Raw genomic sequence first — 17,718 nt, forward strand, 5'->3', positions numbered from 1 at the left:
ACATGTACAGCTGACGCGTTTCAAATCACATGGGTTAATCATATGAATAAAAACCCGCATGGTTCGAAATGCATCACCTGTACATGTGTTTTTAATACTGTCTCCTCTATTTTTTTCTTAAATGATAGCCTTGGATTTTAAACTATTTTTCAATTAAGGAGTATTTTTTTAACCTTTTTTGAGATTGCTGGATAAAAACTCTTTCAGCCTTCAAACTTCTGTTACCGTTAAGGACTAATTATCTGAGCAGCCTCTGATATTGATATTTCTAAGGTCCGAAAGTCAAGGAAGCCCTGAGTGACCTGATAAGTTGATTTTTTTTTTCTACATTTTTCCTAAACTCCTTATGTTTATATTCATGTAAAAAGTTGACAGTATATAAAATTAAGTTTCAGTTGTTTTTGGAAACCAACGCCTTTAAGAATGATCCTGCATTTGCTATTGATGACACTGGAAGAACAGAAAATATTCTTTTTTTCCTCCTGTTTTCTGCTTATACAGTCAGTCGCTGTTGGAAAGATTCCTAGTAAAGAATCTGATTGATTGTTGTCACCGTGCGCTCCATCCTGAATATGAAATTGCTGTGTCACTAGTCTGACTGCTGTCCAAGTACTGCCCTTTTAAGATGAAAAAAACACATTTTGCTCCCCTCTTTGAATATTGTTCCCGCTGGTATGAGGCCTTAGAATAAAATTACTCTCAAACACTGGTAGTATTGTATCCAGCCCTATTTCGGGAACTGCTTAAAAAGAAAAACACACAAAAAGACCAGAAATTTTGTTTAGCCACAAGGGTCTTTCTAAAGTAAAGCTCACTGCAAAAATCTAGGTAGTAATTAGGTGTGAGGAGTGGGCAGAAGCCATGGTAGATGTTGCATGGACAACTATTCTGGAGATATTCTTCATAACTTTTGGGAAAAGACATCAGGAAGATTCAAAAAGTTTGAATATAAAGTGGAGTTCAAAGTTTTTGGCTTGATGATTTACCTATTTACAGTTAAGTCCACATATATTTGGACCAAGACAACATTTTTCTAATTTTGGTTATAGACATTACTATAATGAATTTTAAACAAAACAATTCAGATGCAGTTGAAGTTCAGACTTTCAGCTTTCATTTGAGGGTATCCACATTAAAATTGGATGAAGGGTTTAGGAGTTTCAGCTCCTTAAAATGTGCCACCCTGTTTTTAAAAGGACCAAAATTAATTGGACAATTGACTCCAAGGCTATTTGATGGACAGGTGTGGACAATCCCTTCGTTATGTCATTCTCAATTAAGCAGATAAAAGGCCTGGAGTTTATTTGAGGTGTGGTGCTTGCATTTGGAAGGTTTTGCTGTGAAGTAAACATGCGGTCAAAGGAGCTCTCCATGCAGGTGAAACAAGCCATCCTTAAGCTGCGAAAACGGAAAAAACCCATCCGAGAAATTGCTACAATATTAGGAGTGGCAAAATCTACAGTTTGGTCCATCCTGAGAAAGAAAGAAAGCACTGGTGAACTCATCAATGCAAAAAGACCTGGGCGCCCACGGAAGACAACAGTGGTGGATGATCGCAGAATAATCTCCATGGTGAAGAGAAACCCCTTCACAACAGCCAACCAAGTGAACAACACTCTCCAGGAGGTCGGCGTATCAATATCCAAATCTACCATAAAGAGAAGACTGCATGAAAGTAACTACAGAGGGTTCACTGCACGGTGCAAGCCGCTTATAAGCATCAAGAATAAAAAGGCTAGACTGGACTTTGCTTAAAAACATCTAAATAAGCCAGCACAGTTCTGGAAGAACATTCTTTGGACAGATGAAACCAAGATCAACCTCTACCAGAATGATGGAAAGAGAAAAGTATTGCAAAGGCGTGATATAGATCATGATCCAAAGCATACCACATCATCTGTAAAACACGGCGGAGGCAGTGTGATGGCTTGGGCATGCATGGCTGCCAGTGGCACTGGGTCACTAGTGTTTATTGATGACGTGACACAGGACAGAAGCAGCCGAATGAATTATGAGGTATTCAGAGCCGCCATACTGTGTGCCCAGATCCAGCCAAACTGATTGGTCCTCGTTTCATACTACAGATGGACAATGACCCAAAACAACCAAGGAGTTTATTCTTGAACTAGATGGTGGCCCGATTCTAACGCATCGGGTATTCTAGAATATGCATGTCCACGTAGTATATTGCCCAGTGACGTAGTATATTGCCCAGCCACGTAGTATATTGCCCAGCCACGTAGTATATTGCACAGCGACATAGTATACAGCACAGAGCCACCTAGTATATTGCCCAGCCACGTAGTATATTGCCAGTGACGTATGTCACAGGTTAAAAAATAAACATACTCACCTAACGATCCGAGGGCCCCTTGTAGTTCTAACATACTCACCATTCTCGTCGCTGCTCCTCAGCGTCCTGTCTCTCCACCTCCTGGGATCGAACAGCGCTGTGCCGATGGGCGCGTGGCTGCCGCCATCTTGTGTTCCCAGGATGCATTACAAAATTACCCAGATAACTTAGTGATCTCGCGAGACCGCTAGGTCTTCTGGGTAATTTCGCAATGCATCGCTGGGAAAGGAAGATGGCGGCAGGCGCGAGCGGCTCAGCGGATAACGGACGGTGAGTATAGCAGGTTTTTTGTTTTTTTATTTAATTATTTTTAACATTACTTTTTTTTACTATTGATGCCGCATAGGCAGCGTCAATAGTAAAAGGTTGGGAACACACAGGGTTAATAGCGGCAGTAACGGAGTGCGTTACCCACGGCATAACGCGGTCCGTTACCGCTGGCATTAACCCTGTGTTAGCGGTGACCGGAGGGGAGTATGCGGGCGACAGGCACTGACTGCGGGGAGTAAGGAGCGGCCATTTTCTTCCGGACTGTGGCCGTAGCTGATTGGTCGCGGCAGCCATGACAGCCAGCTGGCGAGACCAATCAGCGAATGAATAACCGTGACAGACAGAAGGACAGACAGACGGAAGTGACCCTTGGACAATTATATAGTAGCCCGATTCTAACGCATTGGGTATTCTAGAATACGCATGTCCACGTAGTATATTGCACAGTCCACGTAGTATATTGGTCAGACACGTAGTATATTGCCCAGTGACGTAGTATACAGCACAGAGCCACATAGTATATTGCACAGCCCACATAGTATATTGCCCAGTGGTGTAGTATATTGCCCAGCGACGTAGTATATTGCCCAGCCACGTAGTATATTGCCCAGCCACGTAGTATATTGCCCAGCGATGTAGTATATTGCCCAGCCATGTAGTATATTGCCCAGTGACGTAGCATACAGCACAGAGCCACGCAGTATATTGCACAGCGATGTAGTATACAGCACAGAGCCACGTAGTATATTGCCCAGCCACATAGTATATTGCCTAGCCACGTATGTCACAGGTTAAAAAATAAACATACTCACCTTCCGATCCGAGGGCCCCTTGTAGTTCTAACATACTCACCATATTTGTAGTTCTGTCGCCTGTGCGAGGTACAGGCGGCAGCTTCCGGTCCCAGCCTGCTCGCGCAGGCGCGCAGGGCCTGTAGTGACGTCGTGGTCACGTCACCGTGACATCACGGCAGGTCGTTCTGCCAGACCATCTGTGCCAACGGAACGTGGCGGTTGCATTGCGAGGAGCGGGAAAGGCGGCGTAGGTGAGTATATAATCGTTTTTTATTTTTTTAATTATTTTTAACATTAGATTTTTTTACTATTGGCGCTGCATAGGCCGCGTCAATAGTAAAAAACTTGGTCACACAGGGTTAATAGCAGCGGTAACGGAGTGCGTTACCCGTGGCATAACACGGTCCGTTACCGCTGGCATTAACCCTGTGTGAGCGGAGGTGTGTATGCGGGCGCCGGGCAGTCAGTGCGGGGAGTAAGGAGCGGCCATTTTCTTCCGGACTGTGCCCATCGCTGATTAGTCGCGGCAGCCATGACAGGCAGCTGCCGAGACCAATCAGCGAACGAATAACCATTACAGACAGAAGGACAGACAGACAGACGGGAGTGACCCTTAGACAATTATATAGTAGATGGCCAAGTCAGTCACCTGATCTGAACCCAACTGAGCAGCATTTCACTTGTTAAAGACTAAACTTCAGACAGAAAGGCCCACAAACAAACAGCAACTGAAAACCACTGCAGTGAAGGCCTGGCAGAGCATCAAAAAGGAGGAAACACAGCGTCTGGTGATGTCCATGAGTTCAAGACTTCAGGCAGTCATTGCCAACAGAGGGTTTTCAACCAAATACTAGAAATGAACATTTTATTTAAATTTATTTGATCTGTCCAATTACTTTTGGTCCCTTTAAAAACAGGGTGGCACATGTTAAGGAGCTGAAACTCCTAAACCCTTCATCCAATTTTAATGTGGATACCCTCAAATGAAAGCTGAAAGTCTGAACTTCAACTGCATCTGAATTGTTTTGTTTAAAATTCATTGTGGTAATGTCTATAACCAAAATTAGAAAAATGTTGTCTCTGTCCAAATATATATGCACTTAACTGAATATAGGACATTCCCTCTATAATGCAGCATTTCATCAGAAATAGCACATATCCCCTGCTTCAGTTCACCTAAAAATGAAAAAAGAACACACTCCTGACCCCAAAACACATATAGAACGTCCTAAGGAAATAAAGATCCAAAAATAAATGCACAAGTTTCCTAACTATCCAAACTCATGCAGAAGAAATGAACACTTGCAGCCAATTTTTCACATAGATTACAGCTGATCATTTGGTGTTCCAGCACCAGATCCCTTTACGATCATCTTATCATCAGAGTAGGTTTCTATTACATTTTCCAAAATGGACATCCTCCATCTACTATATAAAGCTGAATGTGTGTATGTGTGTGTGTATGTGTGTGTGTGTGTATGTCCGGGATTGGCATCTGCACCGTCGCAGCTACAGCCACAAAATTTTGCACAGTCACACGTCTGGACCCCGAGAGCGTCATAGGCTATGTTGTGAGGCGAAATTTTAACCCCGCGTGTTCCAATTCACCAAACAATTTTGCCCCTATCTACATAATGGGGAAAAAAGTGAAAGGAAAAGTGTTGGAAGCGTCGCAGCTACAGCCACAAAATTTTGCACAGTCACACATCTGGACCCTGAGAGCATCATAGGCTATGTTGTGAGGCGAAATTTTAACCCCTCGCATTCCAATTCACCAAACAATTTTGCCCCTATCTACATAATGGGGAAAAAAGTGAAAGGAAAAGTGTTGGAAGCGTTGCAGCTACAGCCACAAAATTTTGCACAGTCACACGTCTGGACCCTGAGAGCGTCATAGGCTACGTTGTGAGGTGAAATTTTAACCCCGCGCTTTCCAATTCACCAAACAATTTTGCCCCTATCTACATAATGGGGAAAAAAGTGAAATGAAAAGTGTTGGAGGCGTCGCAGCTACAGCCACAAAATTTTGCACAGTCACACGTCTGGACCCTGAGAGCGTCATGGGCTATATTGTGAGGTGATATTTTAACTCCGCGCTTTCCAATTCACCAAACTATTTTTCCCCTATCTACATAATGGGGAAAAGTGAAAGGAAAAGTGTTGGAGGCAAATTGACAGCTGCCAGATGTGAACAAGGGGGACTTAAAGAATGAGAGCGATGGCGCAAAAGAGTATATACCGATCAGTTGCTAAGGAAGGGCCCCGACATGGGATACTCACCACACACGGGGATATGAACACACACACAAAATGCGCCACACACTACCACGTGCTTGAACACATATACCACCCTCAGCACACATTTCACCACACATACACCAACCTCGCCACATAAAAGTCGAAACACAAAAGTCGCCGCTCAAAACTCGCCACGCGTAAAACTCGCCACATGCAAAAACTAGGCTCACGCAAAACTCGCCACAAGTGCAAAACTCACCTCATGGAAAACTCGCCACACGCAAAACTTGCACACGCGGAAAAATTGCCACATGCACAAAATTTGCAACACATGCAAAAGTTGCCTCACACAAAACTTGCACATAGTCAAAAGGCACCAGACATAAAACTCACCACGCGCAAAACTCGCCATGCGCAAAACTTGCTGCACTAACCTGTCACATGCAACTCGACACACAAAAAGTTGCTACACGCATGTTGCCACACAAAACTCATCTCACAAAAGTCGCTACATGCATGTCGCCACACACAACTCAACACACACAACTTGACAAACGAAACTCGCCCTAAAACACACACAAGTCTGGCATTAGCCTTCAAAAATAAAAATCTGATTAATAAGCAGACAAACTACAAGAGCAACAAATGTACCATATAGGAAACACAGCAGCTGTCAGTCACATGACCTGTCTATTATGTGTATGTGTGAGCTAATATATACTGCCAGGGGGAGGGCTTCCTGTTGGCTGGGGATTTATCAGGCTGCCAATTTATCTTACAAATACTGAGGTAAAAATACTGAGCAAATAACGTGTTAACGAGGTCTAATACAGGAGATCACACAGGTATATACTATATACAGGGGAGATGACATACAGATATATACTATATACAGGAGAGATGACACACAGGTATATACTATATAGAGGAGGAGATGACATACAGGTACATACTATATACAGGAGGAGATGACATACAGGTATATACTATATACAGGAGGAGATGACACACAGGTATATACTATATACAGGAGCAGATTACCTACAGGTATATACTATATACAGGAGGAGATGACATACAGGTATATGCTATATATAGAAGATGACATACAGGTATACACTATATACAGGAGGAGATGACACACAGATATATACTATATACAGGAGGAGATGACATACAGGTATATACTATATATAGAAGGAGATGACATACAGGTATATACTATATATAGGAGGAAATGACATACACGTATATACTATATATAGGAGGAGATGACATACAGGTATATACTATATACAGGGGAGATGACACACAGCAGGTATATACTATATACAGGGGAGATGACATACAGGTATATACTATATACAGGAGATGACATACAGGTGTATACTATATATAAGGGAGATGACAAAAATGTATATACTGAGGTGAAAATGAGAGGTGTGAGGTGAAAATGAAAAGGTGTGAGTGCAAAATGAGAGGAGTGAGGGAAAATAGTGTAGTGATCGGAAAATGACAGATGTGAGGTCGAAATGACAAGTGTTAGGCGGGAATGAGAGGAGTGAGGGAGAAAATGAGAGGTGTGAGGGAGAAAATGAGAGATGTGAGGGGGAAAATTAAAGATGTGATTGGGAAAATGAGAGGCGTGATGGGAAAATAAAAGAAGTGACGTGCTATAACTTACCACAGATATTTACTATGCCCAGGCAACGCCGGGCTCTTCAGCTAGTGTTAAATAAAAGCGCACTACCCCTTTTGACAAGTGGTCTGGTCAATTTCTTCCATGTATGTTTTGCATGCATTATGACATTGTCTGAGAAATTATTTTGTGTACAAAATGCTTTTTATTTTATTTTACGGTAAATCACAACTTAACCTTATTATTTTTGTATATTATTTTTTTTCACCAGACATGCATCAGTATTTCTGGAAAATGGCAAAGACATAATAGGACGTGTTTATAAAAAGGCCATATACAAACAATTTAAGGATGCCAAGTATGCTGAGGAGGTCAGTAAGCCTGCCTGGCTAGGACTACTTGGCCCAATTATCAAGGCAGAAGTTGAAGACACTATTATTATACATCTGAAGAATTTTGCTTCTCGATCCTATACTCTTCATCCACACGGAGTCTTCTACGAAAAGGATTCAGAAGGTAAATCTGTTTGATTTTGATCGCAGCTTTGCATATTGGTTAGTCAATCTAATTGACTTCACGGAAAATCAGGGCAACAACTAGGATTATGTAATTTGAATATAATTAGAAACATATTGTAGAGTGTGATTGTTTTAAAACATGTTTGCTGACTTTATTTTCCCCTATGGACTTAAGGCTCCAGAACACATGGATCAAAGATGGTCCATGTCAGTAAGACACCTACCTGTGTATGGTGCACTTTAGGACACGCCCTCTCTTAATTTTTTTGTTGATTTAACATATGCTCGATGATGTACAGTACAGACCAAAAGACTACCTCTTGAAGCTCATCAAGAGAATGCCAAGAGTGTGCAAAGCAGTCATCAAAGCAAAAGGTGGCTACTTTGAAGAACCTAGAATATAAGACATAATTTCAGTTGTTTCACACTTTTTTGTTAAGTATATAATTCCACATGTGTTAATTCATAGTTTTGATGCCTTCAGTGTGAATTTACAATTTTCATAGTCATGAAAATACAGAAAAATCTTTAAATGAGGTGTGCCCAAACTTTTGTTCTGTACTGTGCCTTTCTCATCCAAATTAGTGTTTACTTTAACCAGGAATGAGTTGGGAAATAGTTGAGGACCACTATGATGTGTGCATATGTCCTTTAACCCCTTTCTGACATCAGACATACTATCCCGTCGAGGTGGGGTGGGCCCGTATGACCACCGATGGGATAGTACGTCATATGCGATCAGCCGCGCTCACGGGGGGAACACGGCCGATAGTCAGCTGACATCCGGCACTATGTGCCAGGAGCGGTTACGGACCGCTCCTGGCACAATAACCCCCTACGGAACACTGCGATCAACCATGATCGCAGCGTTCCGGCGGCATAGGGAAGCATCGCGCAGGGAGGGGGCTCCCTGCGTGCTTCCCTGAGACCGTCAGAGTCCTCGGGTCTCCTACCTCATTCTCCCTGCAGGCCCTGGATCCAAAATGGCCGCAGGGCTGCTTCTGGGTCCTGCAGGGAGGTGGCTTGCAAGCGCCTGCTCAGAGCAGGCCCTGGTAAGCCAGGAGCACTGCCTGTCAGATCGCTGATCTGACACAGTGCTGTGCAAAGTGTTAGATCAGCGATCTGACATTATAGTGTGGTGTCCCCCCCCCCCCTTCCCCTCCGGGGCAATGTAAAACAAGTAAAAAAATATATATATTTACATGTGTGCAAAAAAAAAAAAACTAAAATTCCTAAATAAAGAAAAAATAATATTCTTACAATAAATACATTTCTTTATCTAAATAAAAAAAACAACAAAAGTACACACATTTAGTATTGACACGTCCGTAACGACCCAACCTATAAAACTGTCCCACTAGTTAACCCCTTCAGTGAACACCGTCACAAAAAAAAACAAGGCAAAAAACAACGCTTTATTATCGCCGAACAAAAAGTGGAATAACACGCAATTTAAAAAAAGGATATAAATATCCATGGTACCGCTGAAACGTCATCTTCTCCCACAAAAAACGAGCCGCCATACAGCTCATCAGCGAAAAAATAAAAAGTTATAGTCCTTAGAATAAAGCGATGCAAAAATAATAATTTTTTATATAAAATAGTTTTTATCGTATAAAAGCGCCAAAACAAAAAAAAAATTATATAAATGAGGTATCACTGTAATCGTACTGACCCGGAGAATAAAACTGCTTTATCCATTTTACCAGACGCGGAATGGTATAAACGTCCCCCCCCAAAAGAAATTCATGAATAGCTGGTTTTTAGTCATTCTGCCTCACAAAAATTGGAATAAAAAGCGATCAAAAAATGTCACGTGCCCGAAAATATTACCAATAAAAACGTCAACTTGTCCCGCAAAAAAAAAGACCTCACATGACTCTGTGGACCAAAATATGGAAAAATTATAGCTCTCAAAATGTGGAGACGCAAAAACTATTTTTGCAATAAAAAGCGTCTTTTAGTGTGTGACGGCTGCCAATCATAAAAATCCACTATAAAAGTAAATCAAACCCCCCTTCATCACCCCCTTAGTTAGGGAAAAATAATAAAATGTAAAAAATGTATTTATTTCCATTTTCCTGCTCGGGTTAAGGATGGGGCTACAGTTAGGGTTGGGGCTAAAGTTAGAGTTTGGATTACATTTACGGTTGGGATTAGGGTTAGGGGTGTGTCTGGGTTAGAGGTGTGGTTAGGATTACTGTTGGGATTAGGGTTAGGGGTGTGTTTGGATTAGGGTTTCAGTTATAATTGGGGGGTTTCCACTGTTTAGGCACATCAGGGGCTCTCCAAACGCGACATGGCGTCCGATCTCAATTTCAGCCAATTCTGCGTTGAAAATGTAAAACAGTGCTCCTTCCCTTCCGATCTCTCCCGTGTGCCCAAACAGGGGTTTACCCCAACATATAGGGTATCAGCGTACTCAGGATAAATTGGACAACAACTTTTGGGGTCCAATTTCTCCTGTTACCCTTGGGAAAATACAAAACTGGGGTCTAAAAAATTAATTTTTGTGGGGAAAAAAAAGAATTTTTATTTTCACGGCTCTGTGTTATAAACTTCTGTGAAGCACTTGGTGGGTCAAAGTGCTCACCACACATCTAGATAAGTTCCTTAGGGGGTCTACTTTTCAAAATAATGTCACTTGTGGGGGGTTTAAATGTTTAGGCACATCAGGGGCTCTCCAAACGCAACATGGTGTCCTTAATTCCAGTCAATTTTGCATTGAAAAGTCAAATGGCACTCCTTCCCTTCCAAGCTCTGCTGTGCGCCCAAACAGTGGTTTACCCCCTCATATGGGGTATCAGCGTACTCAGGGCAAATTGTACAACAACTTTTGGAGTCCAAATTCTCCTGTTACCCTTGCTAAAATAAAACAAATTGGAGCTGAAGTAAATTTTTTGTGAAAAAAAAAAATAAATGTTCATTTTTTTTTTAAACATTCCAAAAATTCCTGTGAAACACCTGAAGGGTTAATAATCTTCTTGAATGTGGTTTTGAGCACATTGAGGGGTGCAGTTTTTAGAATGGTGTCACACTAGGGTATTTTCTATTGTTTAGACCCCTGAAAGTGACTTCAAATGTGATGTAGTCCCTAAAAAAAAATGGTGTTGTAAAAATGAGAAATTGCTGGTCAACTTTTAACCCTTATAACTCCCTAACAAAAAAAATGTTGGTTCCAAAATTGTGCTGATGTAAAGTAGATATGTGGGAAATGTTACTTATTAAGTATTTTGTGTGACATATCTTTATGATTTAAGGGCATAAAAATTCAAAGTTGGAAAATTTCAAAATGTTCAAAATTTTCGTCAAATTTCTGTTTATTTCACAAACTCAGATAATATCAAAGAAATTTTACCTATGTCATGAAGTACAATATGTCACGAGAAAACAGTGTCAGAATCATCAGGATCCGTTGAAGCGTTCCAGAGTTATAACCTCAAAGGGACAGTGGTCAGAATTGTAAAAATTGGCCGGGTCATTAACATGCAAACCACCCTCGGGGGTAAAGGGGTTAATGGTCTGGCTCTCAGCAAAATATAGATGCAAAATGTGGTGCTTATGCTAACAAAGTAAATAGGCTGTTGCAATCATGGAATAGCTGTGAAGAATTTGACTTGGGGCATATGTTTTCCCCATGGCGGTTCCCTTGTTATACTAAAAAGGTTTGCCAAAAGGTGATACATTGCTTTAAAGAAGGATTCTGCTGCATTTAATTTAAGGAAATGGTAGCGGAGTGGTTAAATCTCGTTCCAGTGTGATCACCACATCAAGTAAAGAAGGAAATTTTCACCCCTTTGTAGCAAATTTGAGCCTTCTTCGAGATTTCAAAAATCCCTTGATAAAGAAATTGTATCACTTTATGAGTTTTGTGTTTTTAGAGTCATGTAGCTCTGTTTTACTTTCCATACAACCCAGAACTTTACATATTGTATATTGTAGGAGCTTTTTATCCAGATGGAACCAGCAAATCTGATAAACGTGATGATGCAGTTCCTCCTGGGGGAAATCATACCTACAAGTGGATTGTTAAACAGGAATATGCACCAACCTCTGAAGATCCCAATTGCTTGACTTGGATCTATCATTCTCATATCGATGCCCCTAAAGACATAGCAAGTGGATTGATAGGAGCTCTGCTGACTTGTAAGAAAGGTAAATATTATGGAACCCATAGAAGTTGGACAATGTGTTCAGTCATTATAAGAAGGGCACTTACTTTCGACAAATGCATAAAAACTATGCCTGAAAATCTTTATATAACTAACTGAAAATGATGGTCATTGAATGAAGAAGGCATAAACTATGTTGCATAAAATAGAATTATTTTTTTTATTCCTGAGCATCTATATCTTTGGACCTGGTCCTAGATTTAGGAACAGGTTCGAAAGAATAATATAGCAAGCATGTAAAACCAAGAGCAGGGTAAACATCACGACTGTGGAAAATGCATGAAAAAGAACCAAGATAACATACTTCTTAAAGTGCCATAGCTGCACCGGGTGCAGAGGTAGTAGTTACGCCCAGGCACCAGGGCTTAGACAGGCGTCCATATTATGAACGGCACATAGTAGGTGGTCAGTGTTTGCTACAGAATTTGTATTGGCATCTAGGAGTTTTAGGCCATTTGCCTATATCATTTATATCTATTAGTGTACACAGGGCTGGATTATATAGAGGACTAAAGATTCTATAGCCCCATGGTCTTGATTGCCTTAGAACCTCCAACACCCAATTTTCTGCAGTTCTTTTAAAACATTCCTAGCAATAAGACTTTACAGTAAACCTGTCAGCAGGATTTTGCTATGTAAACTACAGGCATTGTCAGGTTGGCAGTGTTAAACTGATTAAAAAGATACCTGGGAGAAGAAATCGGCCTTGTGGTTCTTGTGTAATCAGTATAGTAGAACAACCTCCAGCACTCTTATAAGAAAAAAGGTCTTATGTTGAATAATAAATTCTTTATTGTAATAGTAGTTAGTTCTGGGAGTTCACAGCCATGACAACAGGATATAACAGAAAATTTTCCCAACGTTTCGACCATAAAATGGTCTTTGTCAAGGGTACAATCTATATGAAAAAAACATAATACAATATAAGTACAAAATATGTGAAACAACTTATTTCTCATAATGAACACAAACTACAATGATATTGTTACATAACAACCTTACATATATGTGAACTCTCAGGAGAGAAAAAATAATAAGAAAAAAAGAATAATCTATATCCGATTGCATATATATAATAAAATATAATATATTTAAACCAATAGATATTATATATCCTTCAATCCAGGATCTATATGGGCAAAAGAAAGTCCGGTTCATAAAAAACCGATCTATAAACCATGTCAGTAACGAACAGTATATATTCAATATATTACCCCATAAGAGGTCAGAATCGTGAAAGGTCTGGTAAAAATGACAGCCTGATTGACAGAGTAATAGCACCGCAATCTGCAGGTCCTATGTAAAATACGCGGTATATCAACCCCAAAATAAGAACACATGAGAGGGCTAATGGAAATGTATCCCCAAAACACCGAAAGAAAGAAAGAAATAAATAGCAAAAAAAGGATCTAGAAGTGCTGATAGAAGTGATAATTTTTACCTGTATCAGAAGCAAAGTTCCAAACGGCAGTCCCAGAGCTGTGATATAGCGGTGTGAGAAAGGACCTTATATAAGGCCATGACGTAATATCCTGTCCGTCATGTGATATCGCCGAGGAGACCCGAAACAAGCCGAAGTGAAGTACAGGGTAACGCGCATGCGTCAAAGTGAACCGAAGACGCAGAGAAACAAAAGAAGAACAGCGCAGGCGCAAAGGAATAAAGAACTCCGGAGAAGTGCGCATGCGTCCAAGGATGAATACGAAAATAGCCGAGAGAGCCGAGGAGCGCCGAGGAAAAGCAGGGGAAGGAGAGATAGTGCGCATGGCAAACTAAGAGATGTATAAGAAGCCGTAGATAATAAGAGAAAGGAGAAACGTTACAAAATGAGAGAATGCATAGAAAGGACAAAAAGGAAAAGAGAAAGAAAAAGAAAAATAGTGTCCAGGAGAAAGAAGGGGGATACATTACCAAAGCGTTAAGGAACCTATAATAATGAAACAAAAAAGGAATTAATATATAAACACGGATTAGACAATATTATGTATATCAATTAACACATTTAATAACTGATCTCATACTCCCTATTTAACCCCCACGGTTCCAGTGTTTGTAATGTAAAAATCCAATAAGATTCCCTGGATTTAAGTCTCTTGATCCTATCTCCCCCCCGTCTAGACAAAGCTACATGCTCTATCACCTGATACTTCAATTGTGACACATTATGCCCCGCCATTGCAAAGTGTGCTGGGATAGGCAACATAAGTTTCTGACACCTAATGGTGGATTTGTGCTGAGATATACGGTCTCGGATATGTTGGGTAGTCTCCCCAACATATCCGAGACCGCAAGGACACTTAATCAAGTATATAACATAAGAAGAATTACATGTAAAAAAACCATTTATATTAAATAACTTCCCAGATCGGGGGTGTGAAAACGACTCACCCCTTGTGATATTAGAACATTGCATACAATGGAGACAAGGGAACGTGCCCCGTTTCTGTGTGACAAGAGTCTTCTGTGTATAACTGGGTCTGTCAGAACCAATGTCAGCTCTCACTAAGAGATTTCTAAGATTAGAAGGTTTTTTATAACACATAATTGGAGTGTCATTAAATTCGGGTATATTCGGATAAGCTTTACCTAGTAGATCCCAATGACGTAAAATACAATTTTTTATTTTATAAAGATAAGGATGGAACGTGCTGACAAAGGGTATTCTCTGTCTCCCCTGACTTACTTTATCCTTAGTGATATTGGTTCTAGTTTTCTGTAGTGTTCTCAGAGGATAACCACGTTGTAAGAATTTAACTGACATTTCTTGATGTCGTATAGCCTGTTTGTCTACATTGGATATTATCCGTGATAATCGATGATATTGAAAGATGGGTAAGGACTGTTTGACGTGTCGAGGATGACAACTGCTAAAATGCAATAAGCTATTTTTGTCAGTGGGTTTGCAGTATAGATCCACATCAAGATTACCGTCAGCTTCCAATGTTATCATGGTGTCTAAAAAATTGATAGATGTTGTACTCTTTTGTATGGAGAACGATAAATTGGGAACACAGGAATTTATATCACTTACAAACTGGAGGAGAAGATCCTCGTCCCCCTTCCAAATCATAAAAACGTCATCTATATACCGTTTCCAGTATATAGAATGTTGTTGAAATAATGAATGTGTGTAGACATAAGTCTCCTCAAAAGCTGCCATAAAAATATTAGCATATGGAGGTGCCATGTTGGAACCCATGGCCGTCCCAGTCTTTTGTATATAATATTGATCACCGAACAAGAAAAAATTTTTGTGTAAAACAAGAACTAATAAATCTACACAAAATTGAAGTTGATCAGGAGAAAAATTAGTATATTCAGTCAGGAACCACTGGATCGCCTCAATACCTTTTTGATGATTGATACATGTATACAGACTATTCACATCTAACGTAACGAGTATACACCCGGAGGTCACTGGAGTAATAGCATGTAATTTAGAAAGAAAGTCTGTAGTATCTTTAAGATACGAAGAGATGTTATGTAATAAGGGAGTAAGGATGCGGTCCAGGGTAATAGCTAGAGGAGAGAGAAGAGAATTAGTCGACGCCACAATGGGTCGTCCTGGTGGATTCATTAAGTCCTTATGCACTTTTGGCAATATGTAAAACACCGGTGTCATAGGTTGAGTATTCATAAGATATTCACTGAGTTTGACATCAATCATACCTTTGTCTTTATATTTTTCCACAGTCTGGCGTACCTCTCTCGCTATATCAATGGTAGCTTATTGCATTTTAGCAGTTGTCATCCTCGACACGTCAAACAGTCCTTACCCATCTTTCAATATCATCGATTATCACGGATAATATCCAATGTAGACAAACAGGCTATACGACATCAAGAAATGTCAGTTAAATTCTTACAACGTGGTTATCCTCTGAGAACACTACAGAAAACTAGAACCAATATCACTAAGGATAAAGTAAGTCAGGGGAGACAGAGAATACCCTTTGTCAGCACGTTCCATCCTTATCTTTATAAAATAAAAAATTGTATTTTACGTCATTGGGATCTACTAGGTAAAGCTTATCCGAATATACCCGAATTTAACGACACTCCAATTATGTGTTATAAAAAACCTTCTAATCTTAGAAATCTCTTAGTGAGAGCTGACATTGGTTCTGACAGACCCAGTTATACACAGAAGACTCTTGTCACACAGAAACGGGGCACGTTCCCTTGTCTCCATTGTATGCAATGTTCTAATATCACAAGGGGTGAGTCGTTTTCACACCCCCGATCTGGGAAGTTATTTAATATAAATGGTTTTTTTACATGTAATTCTTCTTATGTTATATACTTGATTAAGTGTCCTTGCGGTCTCGGATATGTTGGGGAGACTACCCAACATATCCGAGGCCGTATATCTCAGCACAAATCCACCATTAGGTGTCAGAAACTTATGTTGCCTATCCCAGCACACTTTGCAATGGCGGGGCATAATGTGTCACAATTGAAGTATCAGGTGATAGAGCATGTAGCTTTGTCTAGACGGGGGGAGATAGGATCAAGAGACTTAAATCCAGGGAATCTTATTGGATTTTTACATTACAAACACTGGAACCGTGGGGGTTAAATAGGGAGTATGAGATCAGTTATTAAATGTGTTAATTGATATACATAATATTGTCTAATCCGTGTTTATATATTAATTCCTTTTTTTGTTTCATTATTATAGGTTCCTTAACGCTTTGGTAATGTATCCCCCTTCTTTCTCCTGGACACTATTTTTCTTTTTCTTTCTCTTTTCCTTTTTGTCCTTTCTATGCATTCTCTCATTTTGTAACGTTTCTCCTTTCTCTTATTATCTACGGCTTCTTATACATCTCTTAGTTTGCCATGCGCACTATCTCTCCTTCCCCTGCTTTTCCTCGGCGCTCCTCGGCTCTCTCGGCTATTTTCGTATTCATCCTTGGACGCATGCGCACTTCTCCGGAGTTCTTTATTCCTTTGCGCCTGCGCTGTTCTTCTTTTGTTTCTCTGCGTCTTCGGTTCACTTTGACGCATGCGCGTTACCCTGTACTTCACTTCGGCTTGTTTCGGGTCTCCTCGGCGATATCACATGACGGACAGGATATTACGTCATGGCCTTATATAAGGTCCTTTCTCACACCGCTATATCACAGCTCTGGGACTGCCGTTTGGAACTTTGCTTCTGATACAGGTAAAAATTATCACTTCTATCAGCACTTCTAGATCCTTTTTTTGCTATTTATTTCTTTCTTTCTTTCGGTGTTTTGGGGATACATTTCCATTAGCCCTCTCATGTGTTCTTATTTTGGGGTTGATATACCGCGTATTTTACATAGGACCTGCAGATTGCGGTGCTATTACTCTGTCAATCAGGCTGTCATTTTTACCAGACCTTTCACGATTCTGACCTCTTATGGGGTAATATATTGAATATATACTGTTCGTTACTGACATGGTTTATAGATCGTTTTTTTATGAACCGGACTTTCTTTTGCCCATATAGATCCTGGATTGAAGGATATATAATATCTATTGGTTTAAATATATTATATTTTATTATATATATGCAATCGGATATAGATTATTCTTTTTTTCTTATTATTTTTTCTCTCCTGAGAGTTCACATATATGTAAGGTTGTTATGTAACAATATCATTGTAGTTTGTGTTCATTATGAGAAATAAGTTGTTTCACATATTTTGTACTTATATTGTATTATGTTTTTTTCATATAGATTGTACCCTTGACAAAGACCATT

The 17,718-nt window shown here is 40.1% G+C and overlaps 1 protein-coding gene across 2 annotated transcripts in view; it reads left to right on the forward strand.

The window, feature by feature from the left end:
* The window catches only part of HEPHL1 (hephaestin like 1), an 87,392-nt gene that overhangs the window by 15,918 nt on the left and 53,756 nt on the right, over positions 1–17,718 (forward strand). For both annotated transcript variants that reach the window (XM_069759155.1, XM_069759156.1), the window contains exons 2-3: positions 7,566–7,810; positions 11,755–11,967. In XM_069759155.1, the coding sequence (XP_069615256.1) occupies positions 7,566–7,810; positions 11,755–11,967 (458 nt within the window). The remainder of the gene's footprint in view (positions 1–7,565; positions 7,811–11,754; positions 11,968–17,718) is intronic.

Source organism: Ranitomeya imitator, chromosome 3 (genome assembly GCF_032444005.1).
Source record: "Ranitomeya imitator isolate aRanImi1 chromosome 3, aRanImi1.pri, whole genome shotgun sequence".
Classification (NCBI taxonomy): domain Eukaryota; kingdom Metazoa; phylum Chordata; class Amphibia; order Anura; family Dendrobatidae; genus Ranitomeya; species Ranitomeya imitator.